At 35.9% G+C, this 27,302-nt stretch overlaps 1 protein-coding gene across 4 annotated transcripts in view; it reads left to right on the forward strand.

Moving 5' to 3' along the window:
• Positions 1 to 27,302, forward strand: part of ATP2C1 (ATPase secretory pathway Ca2+ transporting 1) — a 166,610-nt gene that overhangs the window by 102,994 nt on the left and 36,314 nt on the right. For all 4 annotated transcript variants that reach the window (XM_045791743.2, XM_045791741.2, XM_045791745.2 and 1 more), the window contains 10 exons: positions 5,322 to 5,477; positions 6,148 to 6,216; positions 7,195 to 7,270; positions 10,473 to 10,539; positions 15,506 to 15,630; positions 16,503 to 16,600; positions 19,428 to 19,523; positions 19,611 to 19,700; positions 21,509 to 21,613; positions 26,948 to 27,104. In XM_045791743.2, the coding sequence (XP_045647699.1) occupies positions 5,322 to 5,477; positions 6,148 to 6,216; positions 7,195 to 7,270; positions 10,473 to 10,539; positions 15,506 to 15,630; positions 16,503 to 16,600; positions 19,428 to 19,523; positions 19,611 to 19,700; positions 21,509 to 21,613; positions 26,948 to 27,104 (1,039 nt within the window). The remainder of the gene's footprint in view (positions 1 to 5,321; positions 5,478 to 6,147; positions 6,217 to 7,194; positions 7,271 to 10,472; positions 10,540 to 15,505; positions 15,631 to 16,502; positions 16,601 to 19,427; positions 19,524 to 19,610; positions 19,701 to 21,508; positions 21,614 to 26,947; positions 27,105 to 27,302) is intronic.

A 27,302-nucleotide genomic window follows, 5' to 3' on the forward strand; every position in this document is an offset into this window, starting at 1 on the left:
CGAACATGTTCAGGATCTGGCTCTTCTTGGATGTTGTTAGGTGTTTGGGGCCTAGGACGAAACTCAGAGAATGATTCACTTTCTTGCTTCTCCCTTGAAGTGGGGACATAGTTTCTTTGGCTGATTCAGAAACAAAATACAGAACATGAGTAAATGAAGCCTAACAGAAAAAGAGCAGAGATGGAGTGTTTCTAAAATGGAGTCCCTTCAGCTTCCCTATTTTAGTTGGTTAGGCTTTGATTGTTGATAAACTAGAGCTCATGAAGACATTTTCATTACATTTTCCTTCATTTGAATAAACAGTAAGAGGAATCTTAATTTTTGAGACCAAAAGTAAGAAATTTTGTCCTATCAGGCAGCTGCAGATGATTAGTTTGGAATTCTTTTCTGGGGAAAGAAAGCCATTTCTGATTTTCTTTTAGTTCTAGACTAGAGAGGTGATTGATTTCAGCAGCATACAGTATACCAAGCCTTTCTTTAGTTTAAGAACTTATCTGTTGCTGTGTTATTCCATATTAACTAATTTTTTTAAGCAGTCGTTTTTTTGCTTTTTGGGAAAGCTTTGTGACTTAGGCTTGTAGTTTCTTTCTGCCTAATATTTTATAGCAATAATCCTGTGAAGTTTTTCAACCAGTTTTATTTTGTAGGTATTAAATATTCAGATGTGGATTATGTATACATCTTGATTCTTATTTATATTCTGACTTTTGAATTGTGTTGTGTCTTACATCTCCAGTAGAGTGCCTGAGGAATAATGAAAGAAAGTGAAACACAATGTTTCCCAATTCATTAATAGCTCTTCTGAAGGTTTACCACTTAAACTTTTGGCTAGAAGGCAGGGAGCTGGCTGGTTCTTTGATTTTGTTTTATTCTACCTTTCCGTTTCTCATAAATGCAGTGGATAAATGACTCTGATATCTTTCTTCCTAGATGAATTAAATTGTGACTGTGTTAAACTGTAATAGGGTTGCTTAATTCATTAAATACCACCTTCTTAGAAATGACTTTCTTCCCCTCACTCCCCCAAAACTACTTCCTGTGGAAACTCTTGTAATAACCGTTAAGAAAAAATAAGTTGTAACCTAGAAAATGGTCTTGCTTAGGGCACCTGGCCGACTCAGTTGGAAGAGCATGCAACTCTTGATCTTAGGGTCTTGAGTTTAAGCCCCACGTTGGTTGTAGAAATTACTTAAATAAATAAACTTAAAAAACATTCTCGTTCCACAGACAGTTGAGATCTGTGCAGTTTGCTACATTGTATGATTTGGACAAATTTTATTGATAATGGATTCTTTTTTTTTTTAAAGTAAGCTCTCGGCCCAATGTGGGGCTCAAACTCAGGACCCTGATGTTAAGAGTCATATGCTCTATTGACTGAGCCAGCCAGGTGCCCTATTAATAATATATTCTTGATTTTCTTTACACATTTATGTATTTGTGTATACACACACACACACACACACACACACATATTTATATATATACACACATAAATATAAAATAAAGATCTAAAGCTCCCTTTTTTTTCCCACATCAGTTTCTACACTAGACAGAGCTGACTGCTGTTGTGCTAAAAATGATGTTTCTTCTTTGTAGAAAAACCTGATTTGAACAAAAATTCCTATTAGATGGTTATTGAACTGCTAAGTTTGACACTGAAGAGCTAGGTCACTGACAGAGCCAATAAAGCTGTGCTTTTCTTCCCTTTTTAAAAAGTCAGATTATTTTCGGGGTGACTGGGTGGCTCAGTCGGTTAAACTTCTTCCTTTGGCTCAGTTCATGATCCTGGGGTCTTGGTATCAAGCCCTGCATCAGGCTCCCTGCTCAGCAGGGAGTCCGCTTCTAAGTCTTAGCCCTCCCTCCCCCCTCCTCGGCCCCTCCGCGTTGCTCATTCTCTCTCTTTCTCTCAAATAAATAAATAAAAATTTTTAAAAAGTCAGATTATTTTCATATTCTTTGTTCTGATAGCAAATGTTAGTATTTATCCATGTTTAAGATTTACGTTTAGGGGCGCCTGGGTGGCGCAGTTGTTAAGCGTCTGCCTTCGGCTCAGGGCGTGATCTGGCATTATGGGATCGAGCCCCACATCAGGCTCCTCCGCTATGAGCCTGCTTCTTCCTCTCCCACTCCCCCTGCTTGTGTTCCCTCTCTCGCTGGCTGTCTCTATCTCTGTCGAATAAATAAATAAAATCTTTAAAAAAAAAAAAAGATTTATGTTTAAAGCAAAAAGTCTTCAATGGAAAAACATTAATTTTGCCTTTCACAGGGAGGAGGAGTTCTGTAGATGTACACAAGTGTTTGTTTTGAAATATTGCAGGTCTCATTTCTAATTAAAGTCAGAAAAATTATATGTAGTTTTGATTTTTATAACAAGCATTGAAGAGGAGCTTGCTAAATAAAAACTTTGTTGACTTGTAATTCAGAATAATATATAATTTTTAAATATAACTTTTCTTAATGTCTTCTAGAAGCAGTTACAAAACTAGGGAGGAAAAGTAATTTGCAAATTGATTCTCTAAATAGTTAATAGGAATTTGAAGTTAATCTTTCAATGTTTGGGTTTCATCTCCATAGCTTACTATCTATATGATGTTGGGGAGTTACTTAACCTTCCAAAGTGTCTATACAGAAGGGGGATGATAATAATAGTACCTGCCTCATTGGAGTTGTTGGTAGCTAAGTAGTTGTTAGTAGATAACTTAGCATAGGTATGTAGCAAGGTGCCTTGCAGATAGTAAGCAGTGAAATATTAGCTGATTGTTTTTAGTACTAGTGCCATCTTTGAAGAATGACCTAACGTTTTTTTCTTACCTTGGTAATAGAATGTATTAGTGTGAAAAATTATACAGTCCTAAGTTTAATTTGGAAAGAAAACGTCAAATAAATATGTTCCTTTAATAAAGAAAAATTCCTTTGCCTTTGAACATGGTGGTTTTTCTTTTTCTTTTTTCCTTTCCTTTTCTTTCTTTTTTTTTTTTTTAAATCTGTAGTTAGGTTGAAGTAATGAACCCAGATTTACCTGGCCTGTCTTTACCTATGCAATTATAGAAAATGAGAAGCTTTTTAAAGACTAAAGGACAGGTGATCTTTACTTTAAGAAAGACTTTTTATAAGCCTGTTTTGATGCTAAAATCTATAACATTTACATGGTATTAAACTTTTAGGGAACACTAGCACAGTTTAGTCTCTTTGAAATTATGTGATATAATTTATTTTCATTCTGAACATTTTTCCGCTTCATGATCTAATCTGTAAATTCTTGATTACATTTGCAAAGTTATATGTCTACTTAGCACAGGAACACACCAGGCATATTCATATCCCCATGGTCTTTGTACTTTTTGCTTTCTTTGCCTAGAATCCTTTCATCTTGATTGTGGCCCATCCTTGGGGCCCTCACGTTAATCATGACTCTACAAAAGGGTTGTCTACTTTTGAGAGATGTTCTTTCCTTTATCCAGAATGTCACTCCCCATCCTCATGCATTTTTTCCTCATTATGAGGTATTATATTACATACTCTTGTTTTTTTATTTTTAGATCACTTTCCCATAAGAATAAGAGCTAAGGGCTGGGACTTAGTTTTATTGCTGATTCCCATTGTGTATGATATAGTACAGGGCCTGGCATTAATAAATATTTTTTAAGTGAATGAATCAATGAAATTGATCAAGTTAAAATATAGTTTTACTGTATAGATGGGGAGGATGCATGAGCCAATTTTTAATATTTATTTTCTAGGAGATATTTATGCTCATGAAAAAATGAACCATTTGAAACGATGAGATTTATTATTTCCACCCCATACCCCCACCCCCAAAACCCAGCAGAATTTCAAGTTTAGAGTATTTTGTACATAGTATGAGCTGTCAGTCAGGAGGCCTAATTGAGAACACCAGCTCAGTTTATAATAGCAGCAGGACTGCACAGTCATTTAACTGCTCTGGGTTCATTTCCTTATCTTGTATCTTTTCTAGGTTCTGTCTCAGTGCCTGGTACATAGTTAAGGTAGTCAATAAATGTTTTTTTGGGTGAGTGAATTAACCTGTAAAATGAGTGAAATAATGCACTGGGTCCTAGTTTCTCAAAGTATCCTAGAGACCCTAGAATAAGAGTTTCTGGAATAAAATGGATCAGAGAAATTTATGAAACTATCCCATTGATTCACAAAGTTAAATATTCCTCAGAATCACCCGGAGGGCTTATAAATAGTCTTTTAGGTTTACCCTCCCCACCTCCGTATTTGAACTAGGGTAGTGAATTTCTAACAAGTTCTGAAGAGGTAGGGAGAGGTGATGCTGGTTATGCCAGTCCTGCTGGGACCACACTTTGACAACTTATTTTGTATCTGTATTTCAGTTGAGGTGATTCACACTGACCTATTGAAGGTTTAAAGAAGCACTACCTACGTAGGGGAAGCTGTTTAACTCTTAACTCAGTATTTCCAAAACTTCTTTGACTTTAGTACCCATTCTGTGTGTGTGTGTGTGTGTGTGTGTGTGTGTGAGAGAGAGAGAGAGAGAGAGAGACATCTGTCTATCACATTATACCCAGTGTCTGTGAATGTCCTGTGGGTCATACTTTCAGAAATAAAACCAGGTCACATCTGCAGTGTTTTCCACATATAAAATGATGATTTTGTTTGTTTGTTTTTGGCATGCTAGGGTAGGTGAAAACTTAATTAATTTGGCATGCTAGGGTAGGTGTTAGGAGTGAAACTCTCAGAATTGAATCCTGTTGCACAGATGGAAGATAATATGATATTCGTGATCTGCAGGGAAACATTTATATACATTTTTTATTTTTGGTGATGTGGATTTGGGATAAATGTAAGGATGTATATAGCAAGCAGAGTTTCATGAAAATTGAGCCCAAAATGATAAAATGATTTCTCTCTCAGTACTTTTTATATCTTTTATTCATATTTCTCTTTCTACATGTTTTTAATCTGCCAAACACATTTTCATAACTTCAGTTCATGGCAAAATTAGGAAGTAATATTTTACCATGAAAATTGTTTTCTCTAGATAAAGTCTCAGCTAGTGTTCCTTTTCTCTAGTTGTGTTTTGAAATTTAGACTAATCTTGTCTCCCAGTATAGCGTTCTGTTTTGCATGCCGGATTTTGTTGACTTCACTGCATATTTTAAATATGGTTGTACTTTTTCTGGTTTTCTTAGAGTAATGGATATAATAAAAGATTTCAGTAATTATCAGAAAGGGAATATTTGAGAAAGAAGTGATGGTTACAACTCTTCAGGTATTATATGTAGGACAGAGAGTCTTCAGACTTGAACTTAATGGAGTACTTTATGTTCTCCAAGGCTGTGGATCTTTCCATTGATGAGTCCAGCTTGACAGGAGAGACAACACCTTGTTCTAAGGTGACCGCTCCTCAGCCGACTGCAACTAATGGAGATCTTGCATCAAGAAGTAACATTGCCTTCATGGGAACACTGGTCAGATGTGGCAAAGCAAAGGTAATTTTTTCTCTTATTTTGAAAGTAGTAATTCCTTTGTCTTCAACCTTTTTAAAAAAGTTCTATTTATGTGGCTCTTTTAAAAATATATGACAAAGAAATGACAGAATTGAACCTAATCTATAGCCACTATTTGTGAGACTAAGGAGAACCTGTGTTCGTGAGGTGTAATAGGTCCATAGTTCTGCCATTTGCCAGATAATGGAGCCTTTAAAAACATAGTCCTCAGTATCTGTTTTTTTTTTTTTATTTTGTTTTAGTTGGAAACAGCGGCACATGGATATATTCATTACTAGCTAAAAATATAAAATTTTAATTTATGATAATGGTACTGGCTATCATATTCTGACTATATACCACTCGTACTGATGGATTTTAGATATTTTGTTTCCTGGATTCTGAGATTTCACAAATACAAAAGACATGATTCAGTAGCATTTGAGGGGAAAAAGAAACTACATTAAATGTCTGTCTTGAGTATAAGACAGTTTTGAATTGATCTATAGTCATATCACAAAGTTAATTTGCTGAGGGAACTTTGGATATGTGTGTCAGTCATTTTGACTGTGCACAAGGCTTTGGAGAAAGTGAATGAGAAGTTTTCGGTTTTTTTGCTTGAGAGAGGTGATTCCATCTGAATGTAAATGTATTTTCCTGTTTTACCCTTTAGGGTATTGTCATTGGAACAGGAGAAAATTCTGAATTTGGAGAGGTTTTTAAAATGATGCAAGCAGAAGAAGTAAGTACTTTGTTAATGATGTTTTAATTTCAAATCTGAAATTCTCTATTATAAGTAGAGGAACAGAAAATATTGGTGGATTATTCTATGTACTATTGAAAGTAGTATTTTATTGAGAATATCACTCAGTTGTCTATGTTTAAAAACATAATGGAAAGACTGTATTTGAAAGGGCTTGAATTGACATTGTTAATATGCTAAAACATTTTGATATTCATCGTTTATAGGAGAGAAAAAGGTTTATAGCCAGTTACTTATAGGGCCTATTCTTTTTTGAAATTAGCTTTATATTAATTTTAAAAATTACTAAATAGTATATTTGTCTTCTACCAAAATTCCCACCTTTATTTAATTCCAAGTAATGGAGAAAAAAGATTATAAAGTAAGATAACCTGGAAAATATTCTTGTTTAAGGGTATTGAAGATTAGTTCTCTCATTGAAAATGCTTTCTTATGTATAAAAAAAGAAGTTGCATTCAACAAATGTCATATTCTCCCCAAATCATCTGGATTTCTCAGGTAACCTGCCAAGATTCCAGTGTGTGATGTAGTATATAAAAACCACTCCAAGAAGCTTGGCAGTGAGGGGAGTGCTAGAAAAGGGAGTTAGGTGATCAGGGAGCCAGCTGGAGAAAAAGACTTGGATTGCAAGCTCGTTTGTAGATACAGAAAGAAGATTGGAAAAGTGAGGGGCAGTGGATGATAATAAATTCCTGGAGAAGCTGGTAGGGAGAATAGATTTCTTCTCAAAAACAGATATGGGGAGCATGGACCTTTTCAAATAAACAAGCTTTTAAAAGTCTCAGCCTCAGTTTCCTCAGTAAAGGGAGTAATACTAACCTTAAGGGAGAGGTGTGTATGTCATGGGTATGTTAAGAGCTAGCGTGATTATGTCAGTCACTTAGCAGAGTCCCTAGCGACTAGTATGTTTTACTAAATTTAACTCATTGTAGTGACACTCTTTTCCAATTTGTCAAGGCACCAAAAACCCCTCTGCAGAAGAGCATGGACCTTTTAGGAAAACAACTCTCCTTTTACTCCTTTGGTATAATAGGTAAGAGAAGAGTGAGTATGTGTATCTCATCTATTTACTTAGGGTTTTTTTTTTGGGGGGGGGGTTGGGTTTTTTTTGAGTGGGAAGGGGGAGTTTAGATAGATGCGTAAATTTGTTTATTCATTTAATTAATTAATTTTTAGCTTACTAGCGCTTTTTAAAAATTATAAAACCAGCCCCCAACCATTGTCCTTTTCTACAATGACAAATTAGAACTCCGTGTAATTCCTATAATCAAGGAGCATTTCTGTAAATATTTTAGTATTTGTCTTTCTAGTTTTCAACAAAATGGATAGTAATGTTTTATGCACTACTTTTCCTTTTTTTTGTTTCACATTTTTCATAAGCATCTTGTCATTAAATAGATGCTCATTGAATTGATGTCATGAAATAGGTGGTTGTATAGTATTCCATTATGTGGGAAAAAAATATCTTAGGCCTCTTGTAGATATTTCTGTGTTTTTTGAGTTTTTAAAATTATGTAAATGATTCTTCAGTGCAGGTATCTTATTAAATTCTTAAAAGCAAAATTATTGGATCAAAGAGTATCCATGTAATTTTCAAATTTGGGGCATAGTTTTAAAGGTTTTTGTTTCATATTGCCGAATAATATCTTTCATCAGCAAGGCAGAGGTATTTCTCTTCCAGTACCCTTGCCAACTTTATTGTCATTAACAGACAAAAGATTTCTCATTATTTTATTTCACAGTACATTATTGAGAAACAGCACTTTTGTCATATGTGTGTTGGTCCTTTTTATTTTATGACCTGCCAATCTATTATCCCTTCTTCTCTTGTGGCTTGAGTCTTAGGCTGGCAACAGCTCTTTGTATAATTAGGATATCCATCCTTTTGTTATGTTTTTTCCCTCCAATTTTTAAATTCCCTTTGAGGGATAAATATAATAAACTTGGTACAGGAGAGAGATGTAATTGAAACATCTTCTGATAAAATTGTCCTTTTAATAATCTCTGCAGTTATAGTTTCTGTCTTTGTTCTATTTATAAAGGCTGTCCCAACCCCATGTTGTGGAAAGTGTTTATATCTATTTAAACATCAATCTACTACTTTAGTTATTATTTTTGACACTTAATTTTACTATTTAGAATTTTAGTGTAAGACAAGGTAGAGTTTATAACATTTTTATTCAAAAGTTAATTATCCCAGTACCATTAATTCTGTAATCCATACTTTATTTACTGAGTTGAAATGACATCTTTATCATACATTAAACACTTGAATCAGTTTTGGAGTCCTTTCTCTTTTAATTTTTCCATGATGTTATTTTATTTTTTAATTTTTTAAAGATTTTATTTATTTGTTAGAGAGAGAGAGGGAGCACAAGCAGGGGGAGCAGCAGGCAGAGCAAGCAGAGGGAGGAGAAGCAGGCTCCCCACTGAGCAGGGAGCCCGATGCGGGGCTGGATCACAGGACCCTGGGATCATGACCTGAGCCGAAGGCAGATGCTTAACCCACTGAGCCACCCAGGTGCCGCTCCATGATATTATTTTAATTATTCTTGCTAGCTTAGTGTTTCAAAATTAATAATACAGTTTTAAGTTAAAGCAGATTTCTATGCAGTTTCAGTTAAATAATTAAATATTACTTCTATTGATCCCTCTGTCTTCATAATAAAGTAGAATGTAGAAAGGTATTTCATTCCTCATTTTTAACTAGTATGTAGTTAATTTGATTATTTGATTATTGCTGTTTATTTTCTAGAATTTATAGGAAATTGGGTAAATCTAAAGGCATTTAGCCAATTAAATCTCCTATATTAATGCTGTACCATGAAACCACCTCACTTTTAGTGATAAAAGTCTTTCAACTTTATGGTTGTCTGGTTTTAATATAATGAATTGAGCATAATTTTTCTTGTTAGGATAGTATATAGAATAGGATAAGGGTTAAGATCAAAATTAGAGGTCAGCAGACTTTTTTTTTTTTGTAAAGGGCCCGATAGTAAATATTTTAGCCTTCGGTCCTTACCAAAGTATTTCCAGTATTCTCGGATGGAAATACTCAATTCTGCATCAACAGGAAAGCAGTCATAGACAGTATGTAAACAAATGGATGTGGCTATGTTCCAACAAACCTTATTTACAAAAGCATGCAGGAGGCTCAGATTATAGCTTGTTGACCTCTGGTATAGTTCATTGAACATAATTTCTTTTGTCAGGATAGTATTTTGGATAGGATCTTAGAGAGTCACCATCTGGATTATTATTTTGTAGCTGTAGAAAGATGAAGAAAAACTTGTTTAAATGTTTATATTGATCTAGAATGCAATCTTGAAGTGGCTTTATTTTATTAAATCTATAATGATACTGTTGTTTCTCAACAAAACCGGTAGTACACTCCATGCCTCCCTTCATTTCAGAGACAAAGGTTAAAGCAGAGAGTATGTTGTTTGGTTTATGTTAATTGATTTATTTTAAGATTATTTATTTATTTATTTATTTGGCAGAGTATGAGAGAGAGAGAGAGCGTACACAAGCAGGGGGTGGAGTGGCAGGTAGGCGAAGAGGGAGAAGCAGATTCCCTGCTGGGCAGGGAGCCTGACGTGGGGCTGGATCCCAGGACCCATGAGATCATGACCTGAGCTGAAGGTAGATCCTTAATCGACTGAGCCACCCAGGCGCCCCATATGTTAATTGATTTCTTATTTGTAAGTGCCACAGAAGTAGTAATTTTAAAATGTTAATGCAATTTTAGATATCTTAAGTAAGATAAATCACTCTTTGAGCCAAGTCCTAAGTATTCTTTTGTTTGTAGTACAAACTTTATACATATTGTCTGGATATTTAGTTACGAGAAGTAATGTTCCAGGGTTTATTTTTGCAAAGCTGATAGTAAATAGGAGATCTGTATGTCTTACTCTACCATTCTTTTTTACCCTGTTGTATGAAAATACTGATATTTTCTTATAGTGGGAATCCTCAGATATTACTGCTTTAAGGGGTGGATGGCAGCAGTTTTAACAAAAGGTAAAATGGTGTGTGCATATACAGCATTGACTTTAAGCAGCATTAATTTTAATCTCCCCTGCTTAGTGGATTTTTGTAAAATCATGTAATTGTAATCTGATGCACTTTCTTTTATGTCAGGGGATTTTTTGGCTGCCCTCAGCTTGTTATTCTATCCCATCTATACTTACATGATTATGTATAAAGGGAAAAATACCTATTTGATTTTGTTCCAGGTATCATCATGTTGGTTGGCTGGTTACTAGGAAAAGATATCCTGGAAATGTTTACTATTAGTGTAAGGTAAGTTCTAATTGTTTGTTTATAAATTGAAGTCTTTTCCCTCTCTTATTTCTCTAATAGGCATAGGTTATGTTCCATTATGAAGGTATTATGTGAGCAGAAAAGAGTATAGTGTCTCTACTTAAATAGTTCAGAATTCATATATTGAAATGAATTCTAGGAAAATGAAAACCTATGTATATAGCAGTGAAGAAAACCTGCACTAGATGTCTGGTATTATCAGTCTAATATTGTATTTATATATATAAATAGACAATTAAGGATTGCCTAACTGAAAACTAGCAGCATGAAAAAGAAAGACCGTAATAATAGAAATTGAATACAATCTCAGAGGAAAATGAAAAATTCAAGAAATAGCGGAAAAATTAAAACTAGAAAGCATTTTTATTTTCAGAGATCTGTGAAGAAACTGCATTCATGATAAACAGATTATGACAGAAGAGGATCAGAGGACAAAAAAAAGTTTTTAGAAATTATGATTTTAACAGCTGGGTATTAAAAATTCAATTTAAGGGTTGTAAAGTCGAAGAGGGCTCCCCCAAAAATAGAGTAAAATGTCCAAAACAGAGAATGAAATAAAAGTGATAAAAAAGAATAATTTAATAAATGCCATATCTAACCAATGGGAATTTCAAATAGAGGGATGAAGAAATTATATAAGGAATGATACATGAATATTTTCTTAATCTGAAGCAAAACATGAAATTTTTGTAGTTTGTATGGATTCTCTAAATGCCAAACAGGATGAAAAAACTCCCAACCTAGATACATCATTATTAAATTAAAGAAAACAAATTAGATCATCTATAAAGGAAGGATAATTAGACTGCTGTCAGACTTCTTGTTAGCAACTACAGTTTCCACCATGGGGTCTTTTTATTTATTTTTTATTTTTATGTATTTTTATTTTTGAAAGATTTTAGTTATTTGAGAGAGAGAGATAATGAGAGAGAACATGAGTGTGGGAGGGGGTGGGGGGGCTGAGAAGCAGGCTCCCCCCTGAGCAGGGAGCCTGATGCAGCCCGATCACAGAACTCCAGGATTATGACCTGAGCTGAAGGCAGATACTTAACAGACTGAGCCACTCAGGTGACCCCCATGGGGTCTTTTGAGACTCTTCTAAACATTTCAGCTGACAAAACTTTCATAGGTCACAATTGGTGCCTGTGCCCTGAACAGTGGGGCAACCTAAGGCAACCCTCTTCTGAGAGAGTCTATGCAGCAGTTCAGCTTCAGGTACAAGGAGATTGGGATGACCTTGTGAGTTAGGGAGCTACCCTGGATTAAAATGTTTCATACTCCGTGGGGGCCAACATCTCTGGAAACATACTTTCCAGGGTACTTGTAAGAAACATGTCCAGTTTTAAGAGTCACTTACACTCAGGAAACTCAAAGTGATAGCTTCCTGTAAGATAATTAAAATTCTTCCAGTCCATAGACAGTTTATCAGTCAGGAGATCCCTTTATCATAAGCAGTGTTGCCTAACAACATAGTTGACATAACTACCCTTACCAGGTCACTAGGGGAACAGAACTAGAGATTTAACCAAATGCAGAATGGAAAAAATATTTTATTAACCCTTCCTCCACAATAACATTGGATTACATTAGAGAACAGTGGGGCAGTGCTCTCAGACTATGAGGGGAAAGGATTTTAAATCTATAAATCTAGGCAGAGACAAAGTATCGATCCAGTTAATTACAAATAGATAGGCAAGTAATCAGAAAATTTATTCCTTCCCTGCCCTGTATGAGTTCTAGTAAAACAAGGATGAGAAAAGGAAGATGATGATGTATGGGATAAAAGTAAGAGTAGAACTCACCTAGACATCTAGGGAAAAGAAATCCTGGGTGACAGCTCTTTCGTAGACCTAGGAAGTAATAATTCAAATGTTAGAACAAAAACAACAAATTAAGAAAAAAATCAAATGGATTACAAGGAATAGGTAGGTTGAATAAGAGGTTACAAGATACTTGTGATAGGGTAAAGGAGTATATTTTTTTTTCTCAAAGGGGCAAAAACACAATTTGAAACTCTTGGCTTCAATCTGTATAAAAAAGACTGAGGTGAAATACAAAATAAATTTTAAATGGGGCATGAGTTTGAGATATTAAACATCAGCATATTCTCTATTACACTCATTTTTAGATTTTGAGGGGTTTTGTTTTTGTTTTCATTTTTTTAGCAATTCCGTTTGTGAGGATTGCCACCCTGATTTTTATTCCTGCTTCAAGGTTTTACAAAGGCCAGAGCATTAGCATAAAATAAAACTCATTCTATTTTGCAATTATTATATGGGTCCATTGTCCTTTTATAAATTTAGATAAGATATATTATGGGACCTTGTGTGACCTTATTTTTCCTGTGTTTTGAAACATTTTATTATTTCATTGCCCTAGCAATTATTTTAATAATTATTTCCAGCTATTCTAAAAGTGAGTAAAAACAATAAGAATGCAGAAGAATGATGGGATCACTTACAGGGTTGATGTAATAATAAAGTAAATCATCATTATTCTGTTATCCTTTAATTTTTTTATTATGTTGCTCAGAATATTACATCGTCATTTACAAAGGTATAAAAGAGGTTTAGAGAGTCATTGTTGTCATCGTCTTTTTTTTTTGTACTCATTAAAGTTAAGAATCATAATTTTTTGCTTTCTTCCATAATGACAAAGAATATCATAATTTTTTGCTTTCCACCATAATGACAAAGAGTAATTGATAGAATAGTAATTGGACAAACCAGAAGATGAATTCAAAGAGACAAAGAGCCACTGTATGCTCTAATGATGGGGGTGAAATGTAATCAAATTTAGTGAAATCTTAACACTATGAATCTTTGGATGATGGTAGTCGAAATTTTCTGAAACTCCTGAATTAATGGGTGAATAGTTTATTTCTAAGGACAAAGAGGGAAGGACAGGTATTCTCTTCAGTTAGTCATTCTGCAGCAAGGAATTCATCATGCAGTGTTTTCCAACAAGAACCTAGACCACCCCTTTTTGTTAAAAGGATGTGTGTGACAGTTTTCTTTAATCTTTTATGATATTTGTTTACCAACTTTTACTTTATACCATTTATAAGTGAACTACCAAAGGCTGGTGTGAATATAAAAGTGATTAAAAGGAAATAGATGACGTAGAAATGAAAAACTTAATTGGACTCATGTTATTGGTGTTTATAAATCTAAAAATTATGTTATGAAGATGATGACTGTTCTCTTTTCAACAGAATTATGAACATCCACAATTTCAAAAGTGTTGCATTTTGAAGATACAAATACAAAAAGCAAAACCAGAATTGATAAGTCTGTAACCTATTGGAAATGTATTTTGAATTTGAAATCACTTTTTGTAAAGTGAATATATTCCAGGTTCTTTCCTGACAGTTGATGAGCCATTAGTTGCATCCAAAGGACATTGCCCCTTTCAGATATATGTATTCCTTTAAATCCAGGAATATAGTTTGAGGTTAAAATTCAAACTTTCTAATGAAGTTTTTCACAATCCATTTTATTCCTCTGCAAATTATTTATAAAGTGATTTAAAAACGAAAGAATGGAAAGGTCCGTTAGATTTAGATTGTGAACAATGATGCCTGTTTTTCCTGATACAGTGAGGGTTAATGGAAGTTTGAGAAAAGAGGATTCTGTTTCAGCATAGACTAGTTCAAAAGAGAGAAGGAAGTATTAATGATAGCACATATTTCTTTGGAGCCCAATGTGGGGCTTGAACTCACAACCCTGAGATCGAGACCTGAGCTGAGATTAAGAGTCAGACGCTTAACTGACTAAGCCACTCAGGTGCTCCGATAAGCACATGTTTCTTGACTGTTAGTGTACACTATTTAGCCAGTGGTATTGTGTCGTTCATTGGCTTTCAAATTTTAGAATTAACCTGTAAACAGAGCATGAAAGCTTAATAATGCTTACAGAACAGGATGCTAATGATTATCAAGTTAGATCATGCTAAAGAAAAAGTGGGTAATAGAAATTGGTGAGTAGAAGCAGTGGATGCAGCAATGTTAGAATGAAGAACAGGAACGCATATGTCCTTACCTGTAGGTGAGTCAAGACCTAATATTTGGAATGGGATAAAAAATAGAGACTTTATTTAATTTTTTTAAAAATTGGAAAAGGAAACTAATTTTTTTGTGTGATAAAATACACATACCATAAAATTTACCATTTTAAAATGTACAATTCAATGGAATTAGGTCCATTCATAGTGTTGTACAGCCACAACCATTATCAAGTGTCATCACTGCCAAAGAAAACCCTGTGCCCAGTGGACAGTCACTCACCATTCTTCCTTCTCCCTGGCCCTTGGCAGCCGCTAAACTGCTTTCTGTCTCTATGGATTTGCTTACTGTTAATATTTCATGTAAATAGAATAAAAACAATATGTGTCTTTTTTGTCTGGCTTCTTAGCATAATGTCTTCAAGGTTCATCTGTGTTGTAGCATATATCAGTACTTCCTTTCTTTTTATGGTGGAGTAATACTTTATTGTATGGATATACCACACTGTTCCATTTATCAATTGATGGACATTACAGTGATCTTTTGGCCATTGTAAATAGTGCTGCTATGAACAGTTATGTATAAGTTTTTGTTTGAATACATTTTGCTGTTAAGTGCATTTATAGATGAGAAAACTAAACTATAGGGGTGGAGTAATAATAGCTCAGGGTCAAACAGGTAAAAATTGGTGAAGCCACAGGTATAAATCTAGGCAATCTGATGTCACAACCTACATTCTTCAACCACTACACTTAACCTGGCAGCTAGTAGGTGTCCAGTAAATGTTAATCAACCTTTTCTTCCTCTTGAGGCCATTTTTGAGTGTTAACAGTATTAATTTTGTATTTTTATCAGCCTCTGTTTTAAGTAACAGCCAATTGAAATTATTGCTGTAGGTACTATTAAATTTATACTTAAATACTAAGTATATATTGGTTACAGTTTGGCTGTGGCAGCAATTCCTGAAGGTCTTCCCATTGTGGTCACAGTGACTCTAGCCCTTGGGGTTATGAGAATGGTGAAGAAAAGGGCCATTGTGAAAAAACTGCCTATTGTTGAAACTCTGGGTAAGTATGTGGTAATATGAGCATATTTATGCAGTGCAGTAGTGTGTTAGTTTACATCAATAGTGAATCATCTTCGGATTGCTAACAGTTTTTGTCTGAGAGGCAAGCATAGTGGTATTTGACTTGTGGCAAAGTTAAGTATGGTTTTCACGACCAGAAAAGGTAATTAGAAGTGTGTATCATTCAGGACAGGGGACTTTCACAGAAATCTTTGTGTCATGGATTGTTCTAATGCTTAAATCATGTATAAAAGAAATCTATATAACAAATGAAACCTTGGAGCAAAATTAATAGAATTTTTTTCTTTTGACATCTCAAGGAAGATAATTGATAATCATAGATCCTAGAACGTCATATCCCATGTGAATTTGCTGATAAGAACAATAAATATACAACAATTGTTAAATGTTGCTATAACATACTTTATGTATGCTATGAAACTTTTTTTAATTTAGGAATCCAAAAATACTGAATTTTATTTTTTAGTTTGCATTATAATATTGAGAAGGCAAAATACCTTAAAATACTGACTGAAAAAATTATATGGGTTTATATTTAGTTACCCTTAAAACTTTCTGGAAAATGTATTATATAAAGTTATAAAGCTAATACTGAGAAGCTCTGTAGAAATTCAATTGCAAGTTAATAAGAAAAAGTCAACATTTATCATTATTTTTTAATTTTAATTTCAGAACTTACTTTATGGTGGTGAAAAGCATAATGAGAGAAAACAATCTAAAATTATCAGTGAGCTTGATTTGTACAAATTAGGAGAAGCAGAATAGGCTTCCGGAGTCTGTGATTTGTTTTCAATGTGAACTTGTTTATTTCTCCCTGACTCTTTTGGTGACATGTAATGATTTATTCTGTAGGCTGCTGTAATGTGATTTGTTCAGATAAAACTGGAACACTGACAAAGAATGAAATGACTGTTACTCACATATTAACTTCGGATGGTCTCCATGCTGAGGTACTCTATAGATTTTTTTTTTTTTTTAAGATTTTATTTATTTATTCATTCCACAGAGATAGAGACAGCCAGCGAGAGAGGGAACACAAGCAGGGGGAGTGGGAGAGGAAGAAGCAGGCTCCTAGCGGAGGAGCCTGATGTGGGGCTCGATCCCATAACGCCGGGACCACGCCCTGAGCCAAAGGCAGGCGCCCAACTGCTGTGCCACCCAGGCGCCCCTAGATTTTTTTTTTTTTTAAACAGCAGTATTTCTTTGTTAAGAAACTTGGTGTTTAGACATTCCTAACAATTCTAGTGTCTAGTGTCTAGTGTCTAGTTCCTTCAAAAGGACTGTAAATTCATCATCAGCAGAGCCTTTTCCTTATGCTACCAGTCTTGATCCCACTGCACTTGTATACTCCATTTCTACAGTCCAGAAACTTTGAATCATCCTCGGAACCTGTCTTTCAATCACCTCTAGCCATTTGTTCCCAAACTCTTCTTGCTCTCTGTGTAGCTTGAGGGATCTTTAAGAACCAAATGTTAGCAAGTCACTCCCTTAATTAAGATGTTTCAGTGGCTTTCATTGTGACCAGGTTCCTGAAGTATGGCCTTTCAAGGCCCCTACATATTTTGTTCCTTATTTCCTTCTTTATCCTTCTATGTTTCACTTTGCTTTCTAGGCACCAGATGCATGGCTTTTGGATTCTTTCAGTGTGACAGAATTCCTCCTACTTCAGGCCCTTTGCTGCTGTTCTCATGGCATAGGACATTTTGTTATGTCTTCATCCTTTGCAACTCAGTTCCAACCAGACAAACAATGTCTATCCCTCCCTACCTCCCAATTCAGTTAATTAGCATATAGTGTATCATTAGTTTCAGAGGTAGAATTCAGTGATTCATCAGTTGTATGTAACACCCAGTGCTCATTACATCCCGTGCCCTCCTTAATATCCATCACGCAGTCTCCCCATTCCCCCACCTTTTTCCCCTCCAGCAACTCTCAGTTTGTTTCCTATGATTAAGAGTCTCTTATGGTTTGTCTCCCTCTCTGGTTTTGTCTTATTTTAATTTTCTCTTCCTTCCCCTATGCTCCTCTGTTTTATTTCTTAAATTCCACATATGAGTGAAATAACGATATTTATCTTTCTCTGATTGACTTATTTCAATTAGTGTAATATCCTCTAGTTCCATGCATTTCATTGCAAATGGTAAGACTTCATTTTTTGATGCCTGTATAATATTCCATTATATATGTATACCCCATCTTCCTTATCCATTCATCTTTCAGTGGATATTTGGGCTCTTTCCATAGTTTGGCTATTATGGACATTGCTGCTATAAACATTCAACCCCACTTATTTAAAAAAGCTTTGCTGACACCCAGAACTAGCCCTATTTTTTTCATAGCACTCAATGCCTTTTAGTTTGCAGCCCAGGTAAAATTTTCTGTTCTTTTTTATACTATAAGTTGTGATACAGCAGAACTAAGTTGCCCAACACAGGGCCTGCCTCATAGTAGTAAATACTTGTTGAAAGAATAAATGAATAGAGGAATTACTTTATGTTAAAAATAATATTTTTGTCAGTTTTTTAAGTGCATGTCATCTATGTGTATTGGTTAATTTTGAAGCTAGGTAAGGAGAAGTTCCAGTTTCATCCCAGTCTTAAAAGGATTTCTGGCTGGTATGTTCGTTCACACTACTTAAGATGGGTACAGTACTTTAAATTACATTTGCATCCAGTTTATCGCATCATTAGACAAATTGATGGAAATTGTACTTAGGCTTATTTAATTCCATTTTACAAGGCTTTAAAATGAGACTGTTGATATTTAGGGTGTTAGATTTGGTCAAGGATACCCAATACTCTGTTGTTGAATGTGCCTTTTCTGGATGATTCAGGGTCATTGGAGTTACATGTGCTTGTATGGTTCAGGTATGGAAGGTAGCATATAAGTTTCTGTTGTTTTAAGCATATGTTTTAACTTTCATATGTCAAGCATTAACTGTTAATTTATCTCTAAACTGTCTTATTTTTACTGTGAAATTTAACTTTTGTTGGCTTAGTTTGTTCTAGCCGTACGGCATAAGTATCTGGCTTTTCACTACCTCTGATTTTTAAAACTGGCATGTAATATACTATGTTAGAGTAGTTGGTAAATGCTAGGATAAATCATGTAATGTCTCTGAGTCTGCATATTTGCCAAAAGAATTCTGCTTTTTTTCTGGGTCTCAGGTTTGTCACAAATGTTAGATATGGAAATGGATTTGAATTTGTAATGTTACATAAATTTAAAACTCATTTATGTATAGAGATTTTCATGGTATATCCTTCATTATGGTGTATTTTAAGTAGAAACAATATAAAATTATATTAATTAAATTAGCACTGTATTTCTACTTAAACTACACTATACATTGTTATAATTTAATTATTCATATAATTATAGGTTTGCCATTATGGTAAAAATTAGAATCTATATATATATATTTTTAAAGATTTTATTTATTTGAGAGAGAGGGCACAAGAGGCGGGGAGAAAGGCAGAGGGAGAGGGAGAGAATCGCAAGCAGGCTCTGTGCTGAGCTCGGAACCCAACAAAGGGGCACAGTCTCACGATGTGAGCTGAAACCAAGAGTTGGACACTTAACCAGATGAACCACCCAGGCACCCCATAATTTATATACTTTTAATTATTAAATGTTCTTTTAGACGCGTGCTTTTCTAGGTATATACACTAACGGTATCAATGTATAAAATGAAATGAACACAAGTCATCATAGTTTTTGGTTTTTATATGTTACTATCTATGGGTTGAATTATTGACCCAACTTTATGTTCCTTAGGTTACTGGTGTTGGCTACAATCCATTTGGGGAAGTGATTGTTGATGGTGATGTTGTTCATGGATTCTATAACCCAGCTGTTAGCAGAATTGTTGAGGTAAGTACTTTATTCTCTAAGAAGGTGACTTTTCATAATGACTTAGGACACGGTGATGGGTTCATAGTTTCTGTGTATTTCTCTTAGGCGGGCTGTGTATGCAATGATGCTGTAATTAGAAACAACACTCTAATGGGAAAGCCAACGGAAGGAGCCTTAATTGCTCTTGCAATGAAGGTATGTGCCTGATTTCTCTTCTTTGACATATGAGAGATCACCTTCACAAGAGAATGTGAGGCCATCAATTTCAGTATTAATTGTTTTTAGGTGTAGAACGAAGACTCAGAATATTTCATTGTTTTATTGCCTTTTGGAAACCAATTTTATTCTTCCTGGAAATCCAGAGCTAATACAGCCTTTTCAGTATAGCTTTATCCCTTACATTCAAGAAACAAATTAATGACCGGTGATTAGATTATGAAGGAACATTCTCAGAGTTTTGTGTGGAAAACTTTCTAAATATGTGTAATTGCTGAAGTACTAACTTTCAAATGAGTAAAAGGTAACATTCTTTAAGTATTTCCATGTAAAGATATTAAGGCCATTATGAGAAATCAACTTTTCTTTCTCTAATCTACCCATTTCCTCCATTATCAATATCTTAAAATGAGTATAGAATTAAAATTTGTGTTGGAGACAAAGGGTGCTGTTCTCTGCAACCCTTTCTTCTATCCCAGTTGATGTCCTCTTCTAAGTCTTAGATTTGATTAAACGAGAAACCTAAAATCCCCTTTGTCATTCCCATAACAAAGATTAAAACTCCCACTTTTAAGAGCAGTCTTAGAAAATTTTGAGACTTGTGTGAAACAGGATGCTTCTAAATGAGGTTGTTTGAATTGAGATTCAATATAGAAACATAGGTTATTATATTTAATTTAATAAAATAAAATTGATAGTTTTAGAATATATTTTTTGTTAACAAAAAGCTACATTTCTTAACTAAAATAGCATTGAATAGCTTTTTGAAAGATATTTAAAAGTTCAGTCTGTTAACTATTATTTACTGTGTTACACTTAACCTTACGCTGTTAACTTTTTTAAGAGATGAAGAGTGTGAAACCACCTCCTTATTACTGGGGACCTCACATTTTAGGTAGGGAGTTAACACTGACATGCTTGGAACAAATACAAGCTAGACCAATATAGCAGATAGTTAAGTCTTGAGACCTAGGCTTTGAGGGATACGCAGGATTTAGATAGGAGGTAAGCTAGGAAAAGAGCAAGGATAAAAGCATGAAGGAAAAAATAAGCATAGAATGCATGGTGGCTTATGTATTGATTAGCTCGGATAAAAAAAAGGAGTTTGAGTAACCCAGAAGATTGTTAAATAGAGTGCATGGTGGGTTTCTGGAGGACCTTTGAAAGCTAGGAAGAAGAGTCGGAACATGTTTCAGTAGATAGCAAAGAGACAACAAAAAGCAATGAAAGCTAGGTTTTTCAGTAGTTTAAAAAATGTTTTTGAATATTTGGAGGAAAATATAGAGGGTATTGGGAAAAATAGCTACAGGACACTGGTAGTAGTCAGAATATCATGTGGTAGAATATAAGGGAGTAGGATGTAGCAACAGGAAAGATATATTTGAATCCCTAAGAAGTAAGAAATTGAATTTGAAGCTTCTATTGATCATAAAAGTACACGTTCAGTATTGGTTGGGTACCTTAATTTATTTGTATCCTGCTTCCTTCCAGAATTTGAGCCAGTAGAGATTTTAATCTAGTCAGTATTGAAGAGTCGGTCTACATACAGTCCAGGTAGCATGCCTTAGACTATATCTACACACCCAGACTTTCATCTTGATCATATATGTTGCCTTTCAGAGGAATGTGGTATATATAGATGGAGCACTGCAATTTGTCAGCATTATTTGAAAAATACTCCAGGTATCTCTAGCCAGCCTCACTGTTAAGTTGTGACTGTTGTTCTTTGTTAAAGGAAAAAATAGTCACATGTTGGTGAGAATTAACTTTCTTTTTGTGCCATATAGATGGGTCTTGATGGACTTCAACAGGACTATGTCAGAAAAGCTGAATATCCTTTTAGCTCTGAGCAAAAGTGGATGGCTGTGAAGTGTGTACACCGAACTCAGCAGGTACCCTTCCATGTAAAGAGTACTTACTAAATCGTATTTGATGTAGATGACTATGTTGTATTTATTATCCACCTTTAGGTTTAAACAATCATTGAGCATAACAAAGGCCTATTGCTTTAAAGTGTGTATTATTCATAACTCATCCTTGTTCTCATGTTCTCTTTGAATTCATGTGTAGGGACATTGAGTTTTGCTGTGTGAGCAAACAGCTTAAAATGAGTTGGAGCCTGCTCTCAGTGTCCTAGAACTTGTGACACCAGATTTTATCAACATTTTTGTTGTTGATGACTGTGTATTGCAGGTTTCTGCCCTCTGGTGTCAATCTGTGTTCTTTCACTGAAGAAATGTCTTGTCTTCAGAACAAACAGAAGCATATTATTTTGTGGAGAAGTGGTTACCAAATGTGTATAATTCATGTTACTTGATCCAGCTTACAAACTGGCAAAATGACTGCACTGCTATTTCAAGTCTCTGCTTTGTTCCTAGGTGCTTTAGAAATGTTTACAAAGTTAGTGTAATAAGAGGTCTTATTACACTAAGAGTTATCTGCAGTGTATAATTATGTCACTCATAGTTGCTGTTACCAGCTTGATGCTTAAACTTACTTTGCCTTTAAAATATACATATTTGTTATTTTTTTATTTTCTTTATTAGGAATTAATAATTGGTTATATGTTTTCACCTATGAGCAAATAGTTTGAAACCTTTACATCTCTATAAACAGGAATGAGTGAGAGGATTTCCCTTCACCCCCATAATAAGTAGGAAACCTAATTGGTTTTTTAAAAAAGATTTTATTTATTTATTTGGCAGAGAGAGAGCGAGCAAATGAGCACAAGCAGGAGGAGCAGCAGGGAGAGGGAGAAGCAGGCTCCCCACTGAGCAGAGAGCCTGAGGTGGGGCTCCATCCCAGGACCCTGGGATCATGACCCAAGCCGAGGGCAGACGCCCAACCAACCGAGCCACCCAAGCACCCCAGAAACATAATTGATTTTAAAAGAAAGGCTGATTTGCCAACATTGAACTCGTGAATAGATATCTGCCAGGAACTCTGTTCCTGAGGGGAAAAAAGATTTTTGTTTAATCTTTAAAGGAACTTTTATGAACTCCTGGGAGGGGAGACAAATGAAAATAAAACTGTAAAAATAAAATGCCTTTAAACCTTGTAACATAAGGGGTGCCTGGCTGGCACAGTTGGGGGAATATGCGACTCTTGATCTCACAGTTGTTAAGTTTGAGTTCCACATTGGGAATGGAGCCTACTTCAACCTTGTAACACAAAGTTTTCAAAAATTGCATTTGAGTTGGATAATTTTCAGCTGATGTCCCTCGACATAGAGTTATACAGCAAGAATATGTATGAGTTTATTTGGAAGGTCTGTTTCTTTACATTTTATGTATGATCACATAGTATTTCAAGATAATGTGGCTCATGTAAAGTTTAATGATTTGACTTCAGCAATTTTGAATCTAGCTTCATCAAAGTTGTACTTTGGAAGTTGTATTTTGATGTTACAATTTAACTGATCTTCTCCGTTGTGGGAGTGGGAGATAGGTAGCAAACAGGATATAAGTTTGAAAAGATTTGTGTGATTATTCTTCTCATTTGCTGATCTGAAGAGCTTCTCTTACAAAACAAAACCAGCCAATGTAACTAACAAAATTCAAACCCACTGTTGTGACTCCGGATCTAGAAGAGGTCAGCCTGGCACAGATGTGGCAGATTTACTAATTTAAAAATAATCCCAGTGGCTCAAATAGTCTTAAAATGCTTTCATTTGAGCATGTCAGTATACATTTATTTAAACTCTTCTCTGGAACCTGCCAAAATGACAACCAATGAATAAAGGTTATAAAAAAAAGAAAGTACAGAAGACTCAGAGTGAAGATGGAGACTAAGGCAGAGAGCTAAAAACAGGAGATCAGTTTGAAATTCTGGGTTAGGAACCAGTAGAACTTCCCCAAGTGCCTTTTCTGTTTCTTGAGGCCAGATCATTAGCCCTTTTTTACCCCTGTAGAATATCAGAAATCTCATCTTGGAGATAAGAGTGGAGGTCAGAATTAAGGCTTACAACTGAAAACAGAGTGATTAAGGGCAAGTCATTGTCCTGTAGGGGGTAAGCCGCTAGCCCTAATTCCACTTTCTTAGAATGCCTGCGGGGAGATCTCCCTATCCTCACTCTATAAGTAAGAAGATCAGTTGTAGAGAAGCTGACTGGTCCTAGGGAGTTCCCATTGGTACAGAGTATTTTTTTTTTTTTAAAGTAAGCTGCATACCCAGCATGGAGCCCAACACAGGGCCCCAATCCATGACCCTGAGATCAGGACCTGAGCTGAGATTAAGAGTTGGATGCTAAACTAACCGAGCCACCTAGGTGCCCCTAGTACAGAGTATTGGGAGGAAGGGCAGAGGGAGAGGGAGAAGCAGACTCCATGCTGAGCCAGGGACCCTGATGTGTGGGACTCGATCCCAGAACCCCGGGATCATGACCTGAGCTGACAGATGCTCAACCAACTGAGCCACCCAGGTGCCCAGTACCGAGTGTTCTTAACTAAGCTCTTCATTCACTGGTAGAGTTTACTAACTCCTGGTCATCATTTCATCACCCTATAGTGAGGGCCATCATTTGATAAACCCTATCAATGCCCATGGAGCTTCTAGACCTTTAATTTCTTCAGTCTTAATGGACTGAATGGGACTGCTGAATAGCAGTCAGGGATTGCCAGATACTTGGGAAAAGTCTTCAGTATGAAAGGCACAGACCAAACCAACAGAGAAAGGGGTCTCAGCAAAATGATGATAATGCTGGATGCTGAAGATTTCCAAAGACAATAGAAAATGACAACAAAATACCTTAAATAGAATGTTTTAAAAATAAAGTCAAGGAATGTGTCAGAAAGTGGAACAAAAGGTCAAAGAGGTGCTTAATAAAAAAGATAAGGTACAAAAATCAGAAAATAAATGGGAGGACTAACACCCACCTCATAGTGGTAACAGGAAGAGAGTCCAGAAAATGGGAAGTTTTTTTTTTAAGATTTGTTTATTTATTAGAGAGAGAGGTTGAGCGTGCACGCACACACAAGAGTTCACTGGAGGATGGAGAGAGGGAGAGGGGAAGCCATCTCCTCGCTGAGTGGGGAGCCTGATGCGGGGCTTGGTCTCAGGATCCTGTGATCACGACCTGGGGCATAGTTGAAACCAAAAACCAAGAGTTGGCCGCTTAACTGAGTGAGCCACCAAGGTGCCTCCAAAATGGGAAGATTTTGTTAAATAGCACAGAAAATTTTCCAGAGGAGGGATCTCAGCTTCTAGAGTAAAATTGCCTGCCAGCTGCTCAGCACAATGAATTATGTTAAAGAAGGGTGGCATGAGGGATTAATACAACAGTGCCCATAATCAAGAAATTTGAGGATGCTTTAGGAGAATTCTAAAAGCTTCCACAGGTTTGGGGGCCAGAGGGAGGCAAAGGGAAGATCATATACAAAGGTTTAGAAATTAAATTAGCTTCTTTAGACTTTTCAGTCGTAACACTGGACTCTGGAGGCTGGCAGATTAAATAGAGGAATGTCTTCAAATTGAGAGGAAATTTGTTCTCAGCTGAACTTAAAAATGTGATAGAATAAAAATGTTTTCAGATATTCTAAATCTCAAAATGTGTATCCCATACACCTTTTCTTAGATACTTGCAGATATTTTATTCCAAGATAAGACAATAGATAAGGCAAAGGAAGACTTAAAACTCAAAGAGTTCTAACCTGGAGGATGGTACAAAGAATCCCCAGGATAGAGGTGAAGAGAAGTTCCTGGATACTAGTCATGGAGCAGGCCTACAAATTGAGCAACTCAAACTAGAAAGGAGAACAAGACTTAAGATCTTCAGTAATGATGTGGGAGGAATGAGCTTACCTGCTCATTTAATCACATGAAAAATACCATTGAAAAGGACTTTATATTGCATGGAAGAGTTTGGGGATAATTAGTAATAGGTATAAATAGGCAAACAAAAAAAGAGGAAGTTATAAACCTTTTTTTTTTTTTTAAGATTTTATTTATTGGACAGAGAGAGAGACAGCCAGTGAGAGAGGGAACACAAGCAGGGGGAGTGGGAGAGGAAGAAGCAGGCTCTCAGCGGAGGAGCCTGACGTGGGGCTCGATCCCAGAACACCCGGATCACGCCCCGAGCCAAAGGCAGACGCTTAACAACTGAACCACCCAGGTGCCCCGGAAGTTATAAACTTTTAAAAAGATAAACAGGAAAGGAAATATATTTGATTTATATAGGTTATGGAAACAACGCCATACCTTCCTGTTGCCTCCCTACCTCCTAATACCTGCTCACTAGTTACCTGGGGACCCAGGCAGATGAAGCTGCATCTCAGTGTGAGCACACTGCCTTAGCAGGGCTAGAGGAATAGCACAGTATTTCCATTTGGAAGTGACACAGTGCTGCTCATATTTGTCGGCCAAAACAAGTCATGCCTGACTTCAAAATGGGAGAGGAGGACAGGGAAATACATTCCTGTAATGTGCCTGCAAGAAGTGGGATGTTTGTGAACTGTTCTAGTGACTATTACTTCGTTCAGCAGCGGGGAATCATAAAGTAAAAAGAACACTGACAACTTTTGCTTTAACTATATTGTAACGATGGGGAATGGAGGAATAGGTAGTAGGAGGGGCCAGCTGTCAACCTGTCACAATGGACAATGTATAAAATTGATCAGTGAAAGAGTAGCAGTATAAATGTATTTAAGAACATGGAGATAAATACCAAGGAACAGCTAAAAGAGTTAAAATTGGTTTGGCTCTGTGGAGCAGGACTAGAGGTGAGAAAGTTTGGACAGGTGACTGTAGTTATTCATTGCAAGCTTTTGTTTAATGCTTTGCTAGGGTAAAAAGTAAAAGGTTCTGATAATACCCATAATTACAAGGTAGTTGTGAGAATTAAGTGGGATTGTGAAAATTAAGTGGGATCACATACATTTGTACATATAATAGCAACTAATGGAAAGCCTGAACCACTGCTTGTGGGCTGATGATAGATCTCTTTCCTTTTCCCAAACCTCAGAACGCCTAATCTAGGGCTTCGTATAGCATTGCCTTCAGTGTGTGGAGGTGAGGGTGGGGGAAGTAGATGCTGTTTTCTATAGAGGGTAAAGAAAACTTCCACAAATGAGCTTTTAATCTTCAGAGTTCAAGCGCCATTCAAAGCCATAGTTAGGCTTGAGTAACTTCGCTGGGGATTATGAGAAATGCATGCCATGTGTTGTTGGATTCCAGGCAGGTATGTATAAGTTGAAATTAACTTGAATTTATTTGCTGTTTTTTCTTTTTAGGACGGACCAGAGATTTGTTTTATGAAGGGTGCTTATGAACAAGTGATTAAGTATTGTACTACATACTACAGCAAAGGGCAAACCTTGACACTTACCCAGCAACAGAGAGATCTCTACCAACAAGAGAAGGCACGAATGGGCTCTGCAGGGCTCCGAGGTAAGGCCATTTCAGCATAGTCCCCTGAGGTGGAAAAGTAATGCTTTCTTTTTTATTCCTTCCTTCCTTCCTTCCTTCCTTCCTTCCTTCCTTCCTGCCATTGCCATTTTCTTCCTCCCTCCCTTCTTTCCTCCCTCCCTCCCTTCTTTCCTTCCTTCCTCTTTCTCCCTCCCTCTCTCCTTCCCTTCATCCCTCTCT

This window comes from Ursus americanus, chromosome 20 (assembly GCF_024610735.1).
Source record: "Ursus americanus isolate L20-20 chromosome 20, mUrsAme1.1.p, whole genome shotgun sequence".
Classification (NCBI taxonomy): Eukaryota; Metazoa; Chordata; class Mammalia; order Carnivora; family Ursidae; genus Ursus; species Ursus americanus.